At 41.2% G+C, this 18,549-nt stretch overlaps 1 protein-coding gene across 5 annotated transcripts in view; it reads left to right on the plus strand.

The window, feature by feature from the left end:
* R3HDM1 (R3H domain containing 1) overlaps positions 1–18,549 on the plus strand; it is a 138,335-nt gene that overhangs the window by 87,163 nt on the left and 32,623 nt on the right. For 3 of the 5 annotated variants that reach the window (XM_026647432.2, XM_026647434.2, XM_026647433.2), the window contains 4 exons: positions 1,865–2,004; positions 3,569–3,670; positions 7,657–7,920; positions 8,530–8,653. In XM_026647432.2, the coding sequence (XP_026503217.1) occupies positions 1,865–2,004; positions 3,569–3,670; positions 7,657–7,920; positions 8,530–8,653 (630 nt within the window). The remainder of the gene's footprint in view (positions 1–1,864; positions 2,005–3,568; positions 3,671–7,656; positions 7,921–8,529; positions 8,654–18,549) is intronic. The other 2 variants (XM_026647435.2, XM_026647436.2) reach the window with 1 other exon arrangement.

Consider the following 18,549-nt stretch of genomic DNA (forward strand, 5'->3'; position numbering starts at 1 on the left):
AGAGAGTTCAGAGTACAGGTTAAGTTCTTACTCTCCCTGACAGTGATTTCTGCAGACTTAGCAGTGTGAGAGAGTCATTGTGCTTCCTCTCTCTCTTCCCAGACAGTCAGAGAAGGCTCTTCCCCCCCCCCATCTCTCCCTCCTAGTCACAGTGGGGAGCAAGAGTGATCTTAGTGAGCCTAGAAAGTGTGTGTGGGGGGGGGGGGGGGGGGGGGGGGGAGGGTGGAATGGGGGATGAAAAATCCTTGACTCCCTAAGGCTGTGAATAATATCTCCATGGATCCCCAGTCCCTGAGGTTGAAGAAGTGTTAAGCCAAATCAAATATAGTTGGAAAATATCAAATGAATGGGCCCAGTCTTAAGCTACATCCACAGTTGAAGCTGGGGTAGTGATTCCCAGCTCAAGTAGACATACTCACACTAGCTTTCATCAAGCTAGCATGCTAAAAATAGTGTGGCAGTGGTAGCATGGGCAGTGGTAGCACGGGCTAGCTGCCCTAAGTACAAACCCACCTGAATCCCATGGGTACATATTTGGGACAGCTAACTTGTGCTGCTGCTCACTGCTGCCCATGCTACTGCAGCTATCACGGAGAACTAGAATGAGTATGTCTATTCAAGATGGGAACCACACCCTCAGCTCCAAGTCTGGACATAGCCTTAGACTGAAAGTTGGGCCTTTCCTACATCCCTCTGTTATGCAAACCTCTGTAGCCTATTTGATCTGTTATTTGGTCTCCTTAATCTAGCTTCTGTCTTATGGCCCTCATTGAAATATCCTCATGTGGGAACTAAATTTCTATCCTTGTAGGAATGTGACCTAGTCAGCAGGTAAAACTGAAAAGATTTCATTAGCATATAAACACATGGGTGCTTAGACTATATGGAAATGCTGAGAATTTCTTGTTACTATCAAGTAGTTAGGTTCAGGCTGATGTAGGGAAATGAGACAGGAAGTTGGCTCTCAGTCCCTCATCTTTAAATGGAAATTCTCGGATTCTTTTTTTTTTTTTTGTAAACGTAATTGTTACTAATAAAACCCTAGAATATAAGTTTTAAAATCTAGTTTTATTTTTTCCGCTTTTTGCTGTTCTGTTTCCTTTTTGCATCTCTGCTGAGCTCAAAATTTGAAATCCATCATTTTCACTATTACTTATAGTCAGTTTTTAATCATTTTCACTGTTTGGTTCTCTTACATTAGCAGGCTGCCCCAATGTTGGGGATGGGACTATAGTATTATATATCATTTCAGCTGAAAGTTTTGAATAAATTCACTTTAGGGAGGATGGCTCTTTAAAAGGTTCTTAATGACAATAATGGCAATGTAATTATAACTACTGTTTTATGGAGAGAGAAATAATTTCTCTTTTTACATTACCGTACATCTTGGCTGGCATTTTAGCTGATAAGGGAGACACTTTTAAATTGCTTCTTAAAGATATAAGGAGAAGAAAACTGTTTAATGAATTCTTCTTCTTCTCCTTATACTTTTTTCAGTCCTTAAAATTGAAAAAGAGCTTTCAAGACTGACACAAATAAATATTGGTCATCCATTTTAGTCCATAAATTTGCCTTTGGTAAATGACTAAGTATTTTCTGGACATGATCACTATTTACCACAGTAACGTATGGGCTTTTAATTACAAATCATGCAAATGAGGCCTTTGGTAATTGCCGTTCTAATTGTAATGGCAAGTATTTAGTAATATAACAAAAAATTAGTATAAAATACAATAATTCAGATCTCATGTTACATTATCAGACTTTATTTTTGACATCATCGGATTTAAATATATTTATCTCAGTCTGTCCTTAACCTAAATAACATGTCTTTTATTTTTTTTTTTTTTTCTCCACACTCTAGGTCTGCCATTCGTTAACCCAGATGGCACTCCTGTTGTGTATAATCCTCCTATGCTTCAGCAACCTGTTAGGACCCAAGTGCCTGGACCGCCACAGCAACCACCTCAACAGCAACCAGCAGCTAATCACATCCTATCACAGGTGCACATGTCAAATACATGATGCTCAACTGAGCCTTCTTGCCATCCAATAATAAGAAAATAGAAGACTGATTTGTTGTGGAATTTTTTCAAAGAGAAGCATTAGCTAGCCACATACATGTAACTGGATATTCTTTTTAATCACCAGATATACCAGTTTTCCAGATGATGTGACAGGCAGTCACGTTTTCCTAAAACACACAAAAGGCAGAAAGATGAACTGTCAAGGTTCTGATATCAAGGATGTAGCAAGCATCGCCACCTTACTAACACCGCTGTTACTGCTTAGCAGAATGAAAGTAACTGAACCAGGGCTCAAATGGTAAACATTTAACAAGGGCCAAACTCTCTCTCCTTTCTGCCCTCTCCCTATACTATATATTAGACTAATTATTTCATTTTAACATGGAGAGCTACATTCCCTTTCTCTTCCAGTCCCAATCTCTCTTAATTTAAATCATGAAATGACCTCATGACACTTTCAAAGGATTAATTTATACATTTCATAGTGATGTATAATAACACTAAAGAATTGGATCTGTTTCAACCTCCTATTCTTGTGTTAGAGGAAGCTAATAGACCACTTTAGGGCTGACCCAAACCTCCACAAAATAGTCCTACTTTTACAGCAGTGATGCCAAGCATCTAAGTACAGGCTCTTGCCTCACCAGCCTTAGGTAGTGACACACAACCTTGTTCAAATTTGTTGAAAAGTTATTCATGGGCATTTTACCTTCACCGTCATCTTAGTCTATTTTTCGTGTGTTAAATCCTCTGTCCTGTGGGCTCAAGCTGCACCTACGCTATAGCCTACAGAGTTAAGTCTTTTTGAAACTGGTCAGACTCATCTATACAGCCTGTTACCAGTATGGGATGTACAAGAGCAATACAGAATGCATGTATTTTCTTTCCTCCTCCCAAGAGCTGTCGTTGCCTTCTCCATAATAATCCCAGTCCCTATAGGCTTGCTGCCGTAATATAATAATTTTGCATTATAGACATATCTGTGTCTGACACTGAGTTGCCAAAACATTTTTCTATATTTATATACTATATTAATCACATATTGCAAACATTAGTGGTGATAAATCTTTGGTATTTTTAGTGCCCCTACTATGCATATAAGACTTTAGGAGTGGTAAATTCAATTGTATTTCAAAATGCACCTTTTGCTCAATAATTAAATGGCATGTTTTGATTTGTTTTTTGTACTTGCTTAGTTCTGGATTTAAAAACTGAAATATGTATTTAAAATGCATATACATACTTTAAAACAAAAATGGTTTACATATAACTATTGAAAATAAGAAAATTATCCATGTTTAAATTATACTTAATTTGCTGCTTTGTCATATAGTTTATTTAATAATTATAAGCAAAATGCCCCTCTTGATAGGAGATACATGTAAAAACACATCAATTCTTACTATATGAAGTTTTTCTATTTTCTATTAAATTATATTATATGCTATTGCAAAATATCTCAATTTACTCAGTTTATTTTTTTTTTCCATTTGTCTTCTTCTCTGGTATTAACTCTGTTTATAAAACTGTTACTTCTTCAGCCTATCCGGTCTCTGCAGTCTTCTTCACAGCCTGTTCAATACTCTACAGTCTCTTATCCACCCCCGCTCCTGCCAGTCTCATCTACCCAGCAATATACTGTGGTACTATATCTTCTATTCACCTTGCGTGTGTGTGTGTGTGTGTGTGTGTGTGTGTGTGTGTGTGTGTAACACAAACATTGACTGGTGGCAATGTCAACTGCAGTAAAATAGTGCCCAGAGGGAAAACCAGTTCCTAAGATCCTTGCACGCTACATGACATTTGAGGGCAATGTATACAATGGAGGTTTTTTTTCCCACTACTATTGCTCCGATAGCCAGTCAATATTTATTTTATTATGCCCCTTGATTTTTCTCTTTTCTTTCCCCTACTTCTCAGCTGTTGCTTTCTCTTTTTGCTTTCCCTCCTTTAGCCCCTTTTGTTGTTTTTGTATGCTGCCTAGTTTTAGCCCCTTCGCCAGAGCAGTAGGAAGAGCTCCTATTTCCTCAACATCCTTGCCCAATGAAAAGGAGAGCTCAAGGTGTACTATCAGGTGCACTGGCTAGCTCTCCTTACCAACACAGCCTCTTCAGATGCCAGCCCTGGGATTGTGTGGCCTAGAGTGTTAGGGTTTCATGGGAGGTGAGTGAGCAGGTATGTTTCTCTTGATGCCAAAGTTAAGGGATGAAGTTGACTGGCAAGCAGGTGAACTGGAGCTGGGGATTCCAGATATTTTGCAGGGAAACTGCTCTGGATATCCTGATGGCTGTTAGTCATAACAAGGGAAATTCACTAAAATGGTACCAAAGAAATTTAGTAACATATATTCAGTTTTTAAAAAAATCTAGGGGTGTTAATTATATATAGTAGTAATCTAATAAATAGGGTTTGTGGTATACAGTGTGTGTAAAATATATTAAATACTATTACTTAATAAGCGTAGATTATATATGCATGCTGGTGGGGTGGGGATAGTCCCCTATAAATTTACCAGAATGAGATTGAAACAGTGAATATATGCTAATAAAAGCAGGATGATGTAAAATACTTTATTTTAAATCTCTAAATATAGTTTCAGATGTAGCTGCTGTTAGTATCCTTCGCCACCTTAATTTTTCACCTTACCTTTTAAAGAGTAGCTTCTTACTCACTGTTTTTACAGTCTTTTTCTATTTTTTTTTTTTTTATTTCCCCCTTCCTGTTATGTAGCAATATTGGGAGCCCTTTGCTGATATTGGCACTGAAGTTCTTAGGTTTCCATTGTCTATTTCTTCTCCCCAGTACCCTGGGTTTACTCCCCACACCACACATTCAAGTTAGGAGACTTTTGGCTGTTCTCTTGTAGGTCAGCCTCATGATGATTGGTTTATGTTTTGTACAGCACTTTGAAATTGTAAAGCACTGTCTGAAGTATTATTATTCTTATTACCTCTAAAGTGAGGGGGAGAGTCATGAAAACATTACAAGTGGCTTTTTCCATTGAGGATGAGTGTTTTGATTTCAGCTGCATTTCAGGTACTAAACCCCTCCCTTACTGTACCTGAAAACTTGTGGGTGGTGGGCTCACTGCTTACAGGAGATGTCTGTAATCAGTCATCATGCACTGGTACTGTAAACAATATGAATGGGGAAAAAACTTTTTCAGCACTGATGCAAAAAGTGCTCTTTAAATTTGGCAGAAGCATATAGTGAATTAAAATAATGTATCCCATCCATATAAGCAGGTAAACTGTTTTCAACATTGGTTCAGGAGGACCCATTGCTGACAACCATTGTCAGCAACAGATCTATTTGTGAGCATAGAGCAGGCCTTTGAATTTGCCATCATGTATATTTCAATGTATATAACACCTTCAAAGTGCTTTACCAACATTAAGTAATACAATAAGCCTATGAGATAAGTATGTATCATTTCACCAGTTTAGCATAGGGAAAACATGATGGAGATAAGTCACTTGTCCAAGGCTGGAATTTGAATCAGACCCTGGGTTAGAACTGAGGGTCTCCTGGCTCCCATACCTCTGCTTTGTCATCCTAATGCATGTTTCTATTATTCAATAGCTACTTTTAATTTATTAGTAGTTTTATATATAGCTAATGTTTTGATCAATAGTGCTGGAATAGCTCAGAAGCCCATTTCTCTAATAAAGAATGTACATATTCATCTTACTTCATTAGGCTGTGTATAATTAAAATCACTTGATTATTGTTACCTATATTTGGGTGTACAGTTTTGAAGGAAGAAAATAACTGCACTCTGAATTTTTTTGCTCCATCAGTTATTCCATTATTTTGTCTGGTTTATGTTTAGACTTTATTAAAGCGGAGACTGATGAGACTCAGTGAAGATTAGTAACGGATGTAAAGCAGTTCACCTATGGATCACTGGTTCAAATGCAGGCTGCTCGGGTAGCATCCTAAATTTGGTACTATCTGATGGCTAGTACTCATTCAGCACAGTGAAATGGGTGATGGTCTCAGTCAAGATTCTAGATTATAGGTATCCATAACTCCTAAAAAGACAGTTATGTTTGCCTCTTTATTGGTAGTATCATCAAAAAGACAGCAGGTTAAATGGTCCATTCAACTACTATATCATCTCTCTAGGGTAAACTCTCCAGCTCAGAGTTTAGATAACTTGCACTGCCTCAGCCTACACTGTACGAGTTTTTGGTGGATAAGTATGAGGATTCATGTTTCAGCCTCCTTATGAACCAACTTTCCTCTAGATTATGTATGTGAAAAAGCAGACATCAAGATGTTAAACCTAAAAGCAAAAGGCTAAGCTGGATAGTTGAGTCAGTAAGCCGTCTTTAGGACATAAGTCAATGTACTAAAAGCCCAAGGTGGCTTATAGTGGCAAATAAAGAGCTCAAAGTTCACTTGTAAAAATATAACAATTTTCTTAAGTGCAATTGAAAACTGCTAATGGTTTAATTAGACATATCCTCAGCATTGAGAAAAAAGTATTTCATCATGAAACACAGGATGTAGTTCCACAAAATACAGAAGTCAGAAAAGGTAAAGAAAATATTTGTATGCAATGCAGATAGTTTTCCAAATACTTTTTCCTTAGCAGATGAAGAGTGTACATATCAGCCATATGATCTTCCTCAGGACTAACTGAGGAGAGCCAGGTGGCCATAATATAGCTTTGGCATAGTACCTCTGTGTTCTATTGCCTTTTGGAAAGTCCAGGTTTAAGGTGTGAATTGAAGCTTACTGGTTAGCAAAAGATGTAATACTAGTGATTGCATGTGTTCTTTGGAATGATGATAGTCATATCACTGTTGGATGATACACCAAATGCAACTGCTGTTAGCCATGAGTACTATTTCCAGGCCCTAGTATAAACTGTAGAAAAAGTTCTTGGGATTACAATAATGAAGGACTCAGAACTTCACTGGGCACTGGCAGTGCCTAGCACAATGGGCCCCAATCCTTGACTGAGGTTTGTAGACGTTACCATAATACATACAAATAATAAATAAGACTACAACATGGACTCATGCAGAACTGAACATTTGTGCCTATTTTAAGGATTAGCAGTTGATCTTGGTATCATATTAGCAATATTATACATATACTCCTAGACTAATGGACAGTCTTTTTTTATTCAAGACTAGTAGCATTATTAACACAATCTCTAGAAAATCCGATTTTTTTCTTAAATACGGTGATGCTGTATGCATCCTGTTTTGATTAGAGTTAAACATTTTCACCTCCCCTTTGGAATTAGATCTGAAAAGTTATTGACATCGTTTAAATTGTTTGATTCTAATTCATGGCAATTCTATATTTAACCCAGATAGCCTCCTTTATGAAAGAAAATCTGTTTCTAGCCTAAGATGTTAAACCTTTTAAGTTTCTCCCCATTTGTGTGTAAAACTTCTCCACAATTAACCTTAATAATTACTACACTATTCTTAGCACACTGTTCTGTTTCTGTTCTGAAGCTTGCCTTGTCATTCTTTTTTAGTGTTTTAACATATGGTCATTGCACAGGTGCATGTTTTACTTTTTCACTTACTGAAGAATTTACCTAGTAACTATACTCTTCCCAGTTTGAATATTTGTGAATGTAATGTTTATCCTTTTTTTATTATAGCAAGACAACCTAGGATCACAATTTAGCCATATGAGTCTTGCCCGCCAGTCATCTGCTGATGGTGCTGATCCACACCCCACCATGTTCCAGTCTACTGTAGTCCTTCAGCCCCCACAACAGTCTGGCTATATTATAGCAACAACCTCACCTCTGCCACCACCACAAGGCCAACCAGTTCCTAGTCCCAACTACTCTGCATCCAGCCATCCTGTCAACCAGCAAGTGCTGCAGCAACAGGGATATATGCAGCAACCTTTACCACAGGTACAAAGGCTTTATATTTTCTTCTCAGACAACTATTTAAAAGATTATCCTTGCTGCCATTTGTGAACATTTTATATTTCAATGGACTTGGTTAGTAAATTTGATTTTTCTTAATTCTGTGGTTTGAAGTCAGTGGCTTCTGTTTTCTTGGGGAATGAGCAGTCATCCAAGCTTCATGCCTATCCACCAGTAACTTCTAAAGACTTAGAAAATTAGAGTTTAGGAAGCATATAGTATCATTAATAATGGTATTTTTAAATTAAATATAACCAAATTTAACCTAATCAAATATAAATTTTATATATTCTCATGCTCTGCACATACTTTATTTTGCTTAGTTTTAAAGAGGCTCTCCTATATGTCTACGTTTAAAATTTTTGCTGTGAAGACTGGCCTAGGAATTCTAATCATCATCATTTTCTTTAATCCCCCTATTTGAGTGCTGAGAAACTCAAAGAAAGCAGCTACTTATTTTGGTATGACCCAAAGAAAATAGAATTGCCTTCATTTTGTGATTCCCCCACTCACCCCCCTAAGCATTCAGTGTTTTTGCACTCTGCCTTTTATAAACCTAAAAATGTGCATCTCCAAAATGTTGCTCCTTTTTAGATGCCAGCTTGTTATTGTGCTCCAGGCCAGTATCCCCACTCCAATCAACAATATCGACCAGTTACTGCTGTCCATTACAACACACAGCAAAACCCACCACTGCCACAGCCTGCACAGCAGACAGGTTTGTAGAATTTTTTCACTACTTCACGTGCTTATGGGCGTTAAAGGAAACTGCTGGTACTGTCAGATATTGAAGTCTCAGTAAAGCAACATTTGCTAATGGTGAAGAAATATCTTTCAATGTGTACAACTTTGTAGCAGTCCGAATGTGAAGAATTGTAGTTGTTCTTTAAATGTGGCATGTGATCATAAGCTGAAATCATTATACCGTCCTTTGTGTCAGGGATGACTGATTTAAATCACCAAGTGGAAAGCCTTGATTACAATTGATGATTTAAATCAACTTTTCCATTTGTACTTCAGTGGTTTTCTAAAGAAAGTTGCATTCACCAACTAAATTTGGTACATCTTTTTGATACTTTGGAGAGTACACTATAACTATATACATTTATTTAAACAATTATATAACTTAATATTTTCAGATTCTTATTAACTACATTTTGACAGAAGAATGCTGCTTCTTCGAGTGGTGTCCCTATGGGTGCTCCACTTCAGGTGCACATGGGCCTCTTGAGCCCTTGATTGGAGATTTTCCATTACTTGTGTCTGTTTGGCCTGTGCATGGTCCCTGTGCCTCCTCGTGCAGGATACTGAGGCTATATAGGGATGGGCAGGTGAACTGCCCTCAGTCCTCGGTACCAAGCAAGCAACGGACCAGACACCATCAGTGCCTGCATCAGTATCCCCACCCCCCAATTGACTGTAATGTTGGCCTTGGCTACCACGTTAGTACCAGTCACCTAGTCGGTACCACAAGATACACTAAGGATCTATCTGTAACAGACAAACTGGAGCCCCCACTCTTCATGGGTACTGAACATCTCTCAGTACAGAGACCCTGAGCTCCTGACCATCACCATCCTCTGGTGCTGCAGTGCTTCTACCATTTTCTGTGTATGCTCCTCCATTGGGTGATATTGAGGTGGATGAAGGAGACTTTCAGTCGCTCCTATTTATGTACAGGGTTCTCTGACATATCCTTTCAGGAACCCATTCTTGGACAACCACAGAGAGGATTGCGCTTGTCAACAAGCATAATGGAAACAACTCTGCATGCTACCCCCACTTCCATATATGTGACCCCCCTCCCCCATGGCCATACTGGGACCCTGGTGTCACAACCCAATGGCTCCCTCCCTCAGGGGGTCCCCTGGGGAGGCAAATCAGCATTGTATGTTGCTAACTCTGTTGCAGGCGTTGCAAGGTATTTCGGGAAAGGTTAAAGGTGTAAGTGTAAAGTAAAAGGTTCCTTTGCAGGTTGCAAAAGGCGCAAAAAAAAAAAAAAAAGGGGGAATGGGTTGACTCAGTGCTCCAGCTAGGTCCAAAAAAAAAAGGCGAACTCCAGCCCAAGGCCACTGCACACAACCAACTCTCGGCTACCTACCAAGAAAAACCAAAAGCCTAAATTCCAACCCCAATCAGGCATTTAAAAAAAAAAAACAAAAAACCTAAGCTAAGCAAAACTGCAAAGGCTACAAAAACTAGTAAAACAGCAAAAGCCAGCAAAAAAAACCCCACAATGTTTTGTGTCCGTAAAGCCGGTGTGTTTTTAAAAAAGCCGCAAAAAGCCGGTTTAAACTAAAACAAAGGTCCCTAAACAAAACGCCCCCCCACCCCGCCCCCCCACAAAACTTAAAAACCCTCCTAAAATCCAAAGCAAATAAAAAATCAACGGCAAACCCTAAATGGCCTGTGCACAAAACAAAACTCTCGTCCAGCCTTCCCCCTCTTCTTCTTACGTTACACCCAGGCTTGGCCAGCCTCTGGTCGTGCATGCGTGAGTATGAAAATGGGTTAGGGTTGGGGCACTAACTCTTTCTTTCTTCCTCCAAGTAACGTAAAAGCGTTCCCAGCACTCACCGCTGTTGTTTTATTAATAAAGCTTTAAAATTTAGTCACGTGGTGTGCTCCTTCATCTCCTCCCCTAACAATCCTGCAGCCTCAGCCTAATCACCTAATGCCTCAAGCAAATTAATAACAAAAATCTGTCACACTGGGGCTGCTTATTATCAGCAATTTGCCAGACCACTGGTACCGTCTCATAGGGAGGCTAGAATCATACAGTCCTCTCTACCCACAGGAGGAGAAGTTTGAGGAGCATGTTTATCCCACTCTCAAACACCTATTTCATCCTTCTCTCCAGATGAGGTGGCTATGCCTCCGCTACTTTCCATGGTCAATGATTTTTGGGGAATTTCAAGATCTCATAAAGAGAGTATCTGACACACTTCAGATTCCATTCAGAGGTCAAGGACTCAAAGCACAAACTGGATAGCCTGCAGTCAGCAACACCTCCATGTTGGTATTACTCATTAACAAGGTGCTCCTGGATCCAGCGAAGACTGTATGGTAAACACGTGATATCATTCCACCATCATGTAAATCAGTGGATAAAAAGTGTTACGGTCCCCCTACGGACTCTGATTTCTTGTTCTCACGCCCTCCGCCTAACTCCCTGGTGGTGGGCGCAGTAAATGAGCAAGGTAAGCAACACTCCTTATAACAAAGTCTACCCCATATAACAAAGACCAAAAGAGACTGTACCATTTTGGACAAAAGTTCTGCTCATCAACACCACTACAGTTCAGGATCACAAACTATCAGACAATCATGGCCAAATATAACTTTACAAACTAGCCTTTATTGAACATCTGCCACAGGAACAGAGGGAGCAATTTCAATCCATCATCTTAGAGGGCCAGTCATTGGCCAGAACTGCTCTTAAAGCATCTTTGGATGCTATGGACATTCCTGCCAGGTCCATCTCTACAGTGGTAGTTATGTGTAGGGGATCATGACTCCAACTCTTAGGGTTTCTGAGAGAAGTCCAGAACACTGATGAGCCCTCCCTTTCGATGGTTGTAAACTTTTCTCGGAGACCATGGATGAGTCCTTGCATGCACTAAGAAGGACTAAGGCTACTTTACGATCCCTGGGCATATATATTCCTACAAATAAGAGAAGATTTAGTAGGCTTCCCAGAGATTGCGTCATGCTCAGTTCTCTGGATTCCATAGATCCACCGAAGACATACAGTCCAGAGAAAGGGGGCTGCTCACCCGCCCTCCACCACCACCCAATCATCTTCAAAGCAACAGTTTTGACAGGTTGCTTGGAGGGTTCAAATCCTCTCACCTCTGGTTTTACAGCTGCATCCATTTGCTCACCTCCCCCTCCTCCCCCCCCCCCTTTGAAGACTGCCTTTCCCATTTCCAGCATGCTTGAGGGTGGATCACTACAGACAAGTGGGTTATAGCATCCACTTTACATCCCTCGCTCCCTTCATTTTCTTCCCCATTTCTCTTCAGGGACCCCTCTCATGAGCTTTTATTGAGACAAGAAGTGAGCATTCTCCTTCAATTTAGGAGCAACACCTCCTTATAAGGGCAAAGGGTTTTACTTGAAGTATTTCCTTGTGCCAGTGAAGGATGGCGGGTGGAGACCAATCTTGGATCTAAGACTTCTGAACAAGTTTGTAAAGTCTCAGATGTTCAGGATGGTGACTCTGGCAGCTATAATTCCTTCAATGGAGGAAGGGGATTGGGTTTTGGCCCTTAACCTGCAAGATGCCTATTTCCATATAATGATACATCTGTTTCCCAGAAAATAGCTACATTTCACTGTAGGCCAGGATCATTTCCAATATTGGGGCTTCCCTTTGACCTTTCTTTGGCCCCAATGGTGTTCTCAAAGATCCTGGGGATAGTGGCTGCTTACCTCCAACGAGAAGCAATCCTAGTCTTCCCATACTTAAATGACTGGCTACTCAAGGGCGTTCTTACAAAGCAGTGCTGTCTTCCACCCAAATGGTCCTTGCTCTTTTCCAGGGGTCTGATCTCCAGCCGAATATTAAAAAAATTCACATTAACTCCTGTACAGAAGATACAGTTTGCAGGGGGATCTTTGGGCTTGTTGACAACCAGCGCCTACCTTCCCTTAGACAGATTCGTAACTTTGTCAAGTCTGATAGGGTCAATTCAGGGGAGCCCTTGGACCACAACAAGCTGCTGTTTTCAGCTCCTGAGACACATGGTATCTTGCACCTTTGTGACCAACCATACAAGGCTTATGCCTCCGCTGCTTCCTGGGTTGGCTCAGAATGTCCTGTTCTCTAGCCAGGCAAACCTTGGACTGGCATGTGACGGTTTCTCTACAGATGAGGAATTCCCTAGTCTGATGGAGAGATCAACTCTGCTTCTGGGCAGGCATTCCTTTCTTTTGCCCAGCTCCATCAGTGACTTTAACAACACATGGATCACTGTTGGGATGTGGAACTCACCTCAATGCCCTCATGACTAAGAGCAGATGGACAACTCAGGAAACCAATCTCCACATCAGTCTGTGGGAACTCAGGGCAGTCAGGAGTATCTGCCTTCATTTCCTACCCCTCCTCAGGGTCACGACGGACAACGTATCTTGCATATTCTATATCAACAAGCAAGGAGAAGCGAGATCCTTCCCTCCCTGTGCACCGAAGTCAGGCAACTATGAAATAGGTGCATAACTCATCAGATCTACTTCCCAGGTATTCAGAACACCGCAGCCGACGTTCTCAGCAGATGCTTCTCCCAGGACTACAAATGGGAGCTAGGCAGTATATTCCAAGGATTGGGACTGCCAGAGGTGGCTCTCTTCACCACCTCCAGGAACAATAAATGCCCTCTTTTCTGCTGAAGAGGGGGACTGGACCACCACTCTTTGTGGGCTGCCTGTTGTTCATTTTGGACGAAGGGTCTGCTTTGTGTTTCTTCCAACACCTCTGATACTAAAAGTGATTGATTAACAAATTCAGACAGGACAAAGCCAGTTATCCTTATAGTGCTGACCTGACTGAGACAATCTCAGTCCCCATACCTGCTTCATCCATGTATCCAAACACCATTCAAGCTTTGGGACCACTCTTGGTCTGCTCTCACAGACTGCGGGTCGTGCTTCACCTGGGGTTCTCCACCTCAGGGCATGGTTCCTCTGTGGTTCATGGGATTAGAATCTTCCTGCTCTGCAGAAGTATAGCAGTTGTTATTAAAGAATAGAAAGAAGTCAACCTGTACTACTTACCTTCAGAAATGGAAGAGAGTCTTTGATTGGTGTTGCCACTGCCACCCTCTGCAGCTTTCAGTCATCCTAGTTAACTGTTGGATCTAAAGAAATCGGGATTATCAGTTAGCTCGATTAAGGTCCATTTGGCCACAGTATCAGCCTTTCATCCTCCAGTGGACGAGTTCTTGATATTTGCTCACCCCATGTTGTCTAGGTTAATTAAGGGTTTGGAGAATCTCTACTCCCAAATTAAAGACCCTACCCTGTCCTGAGACCTCAACCTGGTATTTAGAGACCTTATGAAACCTCCATTTGAACCAATGGCAACCAGTTCTCTGCTCCAAGATCAGCCTTTTTAGTAGCCATCATGTTGGCCCATAGGGTTGGGGAGATTGGAGCCTTGCTGGCAGATCTCCCCCACCCCATCCCCTTACAGTGTTCTTTAAGGGCAAATTCTTTTTACACCCACACCCTAAATTCTGACCTAAGGTACTGTCGGCTTTCCAGTTGAACCAATCCCTTCATCTACCAAAACCACATAGCTCTCTGCAGGAGACCTGTTTTCATACCTTGGATGTTAGACGGGGCATTGGCTTTCTACTTAGATGCAAACAAACAATTCTGAACGTCACCGAGGCTGTATATCTTCTTCGCAGATAGATTCAAGGGGTCCACGGTCTCTTCTCAGGGACTGTCAAGGTGGATATCAGAGTGTATTATCATTTGTTGTGATCCAGCAGGTGTTCATCTGTCCCCAAAGGGTGATAACACATTCTACCAGATCATAAGTAACATCCACAGCATTCTCAAGAACCTGTCATATCCAAGATATGTAGGGCTGCTACCTGGGCTTTAATACATATGTTTTCTAAACGTTACGCATCGATCCAGGCAGCCATATCCGATGCAGCTGTTGATACTGTGATACTATCCTCAGTTCTAGACTCAATCCCGAAGCTCCCTCCTCCATCGGGGGATACTACTCAGAAGTCACCTGAAGTGGCGCACGCATAAGGAATGCTACTTGAAGAGGTTAATCACCTTGTGCAGTAACTGTGGTTCTTTGAGATTTGTCGCCCTATAGGTGCTTTGCTACCCAACCTTTTCCCCCTCTGCTTCAGACTGTTCTCTATGGGGCATTGAGGTGGAGAAGGAATGGAGGGTGGTTCACCCATGCATCCCTATATAATCTTGGTGTGCGGCACGAGTAAGTATGGGGTATATGCACCGGTCGAATGGAAAACTGTAAGATAAAATCTCCGATCAAGGGCCCGAGAGATGCATGCACACCTGAAGTGGAGCATCCATAGGGGGACACATCTTGAAGCACTGCTGTTACTGCACAAAGTGAGTAACCTCTTCCTCCGTTGATGGAGCTACCATTGTTCAGGAAAGTGGTGTTCTGACCAACAGAAAAGCCCCTTCCGGTATGTAGTTGTGTCTACATTATGGTGATGTAGCTATGCTGGTGTAGCTTCTGTACTATAGACCTACTCTTAAACAGGGTCTATGGACGTCTCAAGAAGTCTGGGTTCACATAACCATCTTGGAGGTAAGGATCATTTTGTCAAGCATATACAGTTTTCCTCCCAGCTCTGAAAGATCTGACGATTCAGGTCATGACAGACAACACTAGAACCATGTTTTATATAAACAAACAAGGGAAGCAAGATTCTGTATCTGTCATGGAGTGGTACATCTCTGGAACTACTGTATCTGTCACAAGATTACTGCAGTAGCCATAGATTTACTACAGTTGCAAATGGTATCACCTCAGCAGACAGTTTGCAAATGACCTTGAGTGTTCAATAAAGGGTACTATTACGAAAGACATAGTCATTAGGTAGGATCATCCAAACAAAGAGCTCTTGGCCACCAGTGAAAACAAATGTCTCAAGTTCTGCTCCACAGAAGGGCAGACACAAGGCTATCTCTCCTACACATTCCTGATCTCTGTCCCTAATGCATGCTTACCCTCCAATTCCATTTATCCCAAGAGTCACTGGGAAATTCAGATAAGGTATGGCCAGGATCATGATAGCACCAGCATGATTGAGGTGGTTCTGGTTCTCTGACCTGAGGAAATCGCTGCAGTCAATCTCTGATCCAATTGCCTCTTCAGTCAGATGTGGTATCTGAGATGGCTGGATCCACTGTCCCTGAACCTCATGGCATGGATATTGGCCAGTTAACATCAGTAAAGAGGACTTGTTCAGGTGAAGTACAGAACATTCTCATCCACAGAAGAAAGGACTCTGCAAGGCTTATTTATTTTGTCAAGTGGAAGAGATTCATTATCTGGCCACACCACCCTTTGTCTCTGTTTCAAACTCAGATACCAGATATACTGGGATTACCTTCTATTACTAAAGAACATTGGACCATCTGTGAGCTCCCTGTGGGTCCACCTAGCAGCCATATCTGCATCTTCCTTCCCTTTCATGAGTATTCCTCATTTTCACACCTTACAGTAGCTAGATTCTTCAAATGCCTCATGTGGCTATTTCCCTCAGTCAGAAAGCCTCCCCTTCCTTGAGATCTCAGAATTCTGCTGACAGGTTTGACCTGGGTTGATGGGTTGCCTTTTTGAGCCACCTGCTATATGTTCTGTGTTCTCTCTCTCTCTCTCTCTCTCTCTCTCCATCAAAACTGTCTTTTTTAGTAGCAATAATATCTACCAAAAGGGTAGGAAGGATACAAGCTCTTATGGCAGAATCTACATACATGGTTTTTCATACAGATGTGGAATAACCTTGAGACCTCACCCAAAATTTTTGCCAAAGGTAGTCTGACTTCGATCTCAGCCAAGTAATACATCTGCCTGTTTTCTTTCCAGAGCCACATTCCAGGAGAGGCTAAATTTCACTTTGTAGGTATTCTTACGGTGCTGTCCTTGCCCTAAATTTATTTAGGTCTATCTCCCAGATTATTTGTAGTTTATGGGGATAGGTCGTATCAACACAGAGACTTCCTCATTGAATTTTTACACGTATTAAGTTGTGCTATGAAATAGACAACTTCGACCCACCATTGAGAGTGTAGCTTCTTTGAGAAATATTCCACTATTAGAAATACGTAGGGTATCTACTTGAGGTTCAGTGCATACGCTGACACAGCATTACTTCATAGAGGAAGCATCAGGCTCTGATCAATGTTTAGGCAGGGCTGTCTTACCATCGTTGTTTTGTAAACTCCAAACACCACCTGTGATCGAGGTGACTTTTTGTGCATCCCCAACAGTGAAATATATATATGGACAATCCTCAAAAGAAGAATCAGTTACTTACCTATATAATGTATATGGATGACACATCTCAAAGAATCACAGTTACTGTCACGTAAATAATTGTTTCTTATATTTCTCTTTGGAAACTTCATTGTATAAAATTGGTCCCACAGGACCTCCGTGCTATATAGAATGGTGTAACGACCACCTTCCCCTGGTGGGACCTGCCACCATGTAGTTTCATGCAGCATAAACAAAGATAACTGGAATGTGCATTTTTATCATTTTAATTTTAAGTGAATGTAGTCTTTATGCAAGGTATGGAGTTGAAATTTCTTTATCCCCAGAACAGATAAAATGTAAGACAGCAGCACTGCAGATACTGATGTACCTTAACCCTGACTTGGGGAACCATGACACTAGAGGTAGGAGGGTGATCCAGTCTCTAATCCCAGTTAGTTCTTGGCTCCTCTGCTGAGCCTGCAGACAATATCAATTGTAGTGATGGATTTTATTTTGTCAATATCTGTCCAGTAAGTACTTAGACTGAGTCCACCAACTTGCTGCACATAGACCCTAGGTGCCACATGCTAGTATTAACCACCTGAGCAAGTCATGGACATGTGCCCTTGTTTTTTGTGGTGTCCTCTTTTTATATTTGTTAGATAAAAATTCAGAAGACTGCTATATTAAGTCAATACAAAGCTGTACCTAAAATGGTTGGTCCTTATTTGCAGCAGCTGCCTCTGTGACATTAGCAGTGTGCCACTTGGATAATATAGCATTTACCCTATGTGACGTTGCACTCTATGATTTTGTGAAAATATGCTAATGAGTGTGAATATAATGCAAAAGGTCTCTTGTAAGGTATCATTACAAAGCTTATAATCTACTAAGTGTGGTCATCCTATTTGTATATATGTATCATTCTTGTATCTGAAACTAGAACTATGAAATATAACTGAGGGCCTATTGTAATTGTGCAAAGTATGGACCATTAATGGTGGTTTGGAATCTTGATGGCTCCCATCAACCAGGACAATTGACTGTGGATGGCTCTGTTTGCTTGCAGGCCTTCCTGTGACTCAGGCTGGGAGGAATGAAGGCTTGGAGTCTTACAGTGACGTGATTGTCACCTGAACTGGAATCCATCTTTAACCTGGTGCTTTTCCATTTAGAAGGAGGGGTGGGAACCCAGAGAGGGACAAAGGATTCCCGCCTTGCGCAAAGCTATATTAGAGGGTGAAACAGAACAAAGGGGGCTGCAATCATGAGAAATCCCCTAGCTACCACCTGAACTGGAACAAGGGCTGTACCAGGGGAAAGGATTGTGCCCAGACTAGGAAGGCATCCAGTCTGTGATAGAAGCTTATTGAAACATCTGAGGGTGAGATTTTATCTGTATTCAGTTTTCTTACTGTATTAGGCGTAGACATGCATGTTTTGTTTTATTTTATTTTGCTTGGTAATTCACTTTGTTCATAGAATATCAGGGTTGGAAGGGACCTCAGGAGGTAATCTAGTCCAACCCCCTGCTCAAAGCAGGACCAATCCCCAACTAAATCATCCCAGCCAGGGCTTCGTCAAGCCTGACCTTAAAAACCTCTAAGGAAGGAAATTCCACCATCTCC

The sequence above is a fragment of the Terrapene carolina genome, unplaced genomic scaffold (assembly GCF_002925995.2).
Source record: "Terrapene carolina triunguis isolate 2854851 unplaced genomic scaffold, T_m_triunguis-2.0 Scaffold62, whole genome shotgun sequence".
Lineage (NCBI taxonomy): Eukaryota > Metazoa > Chordata > Testudines > Emydidae > Terrapene > Terrapene triunguis.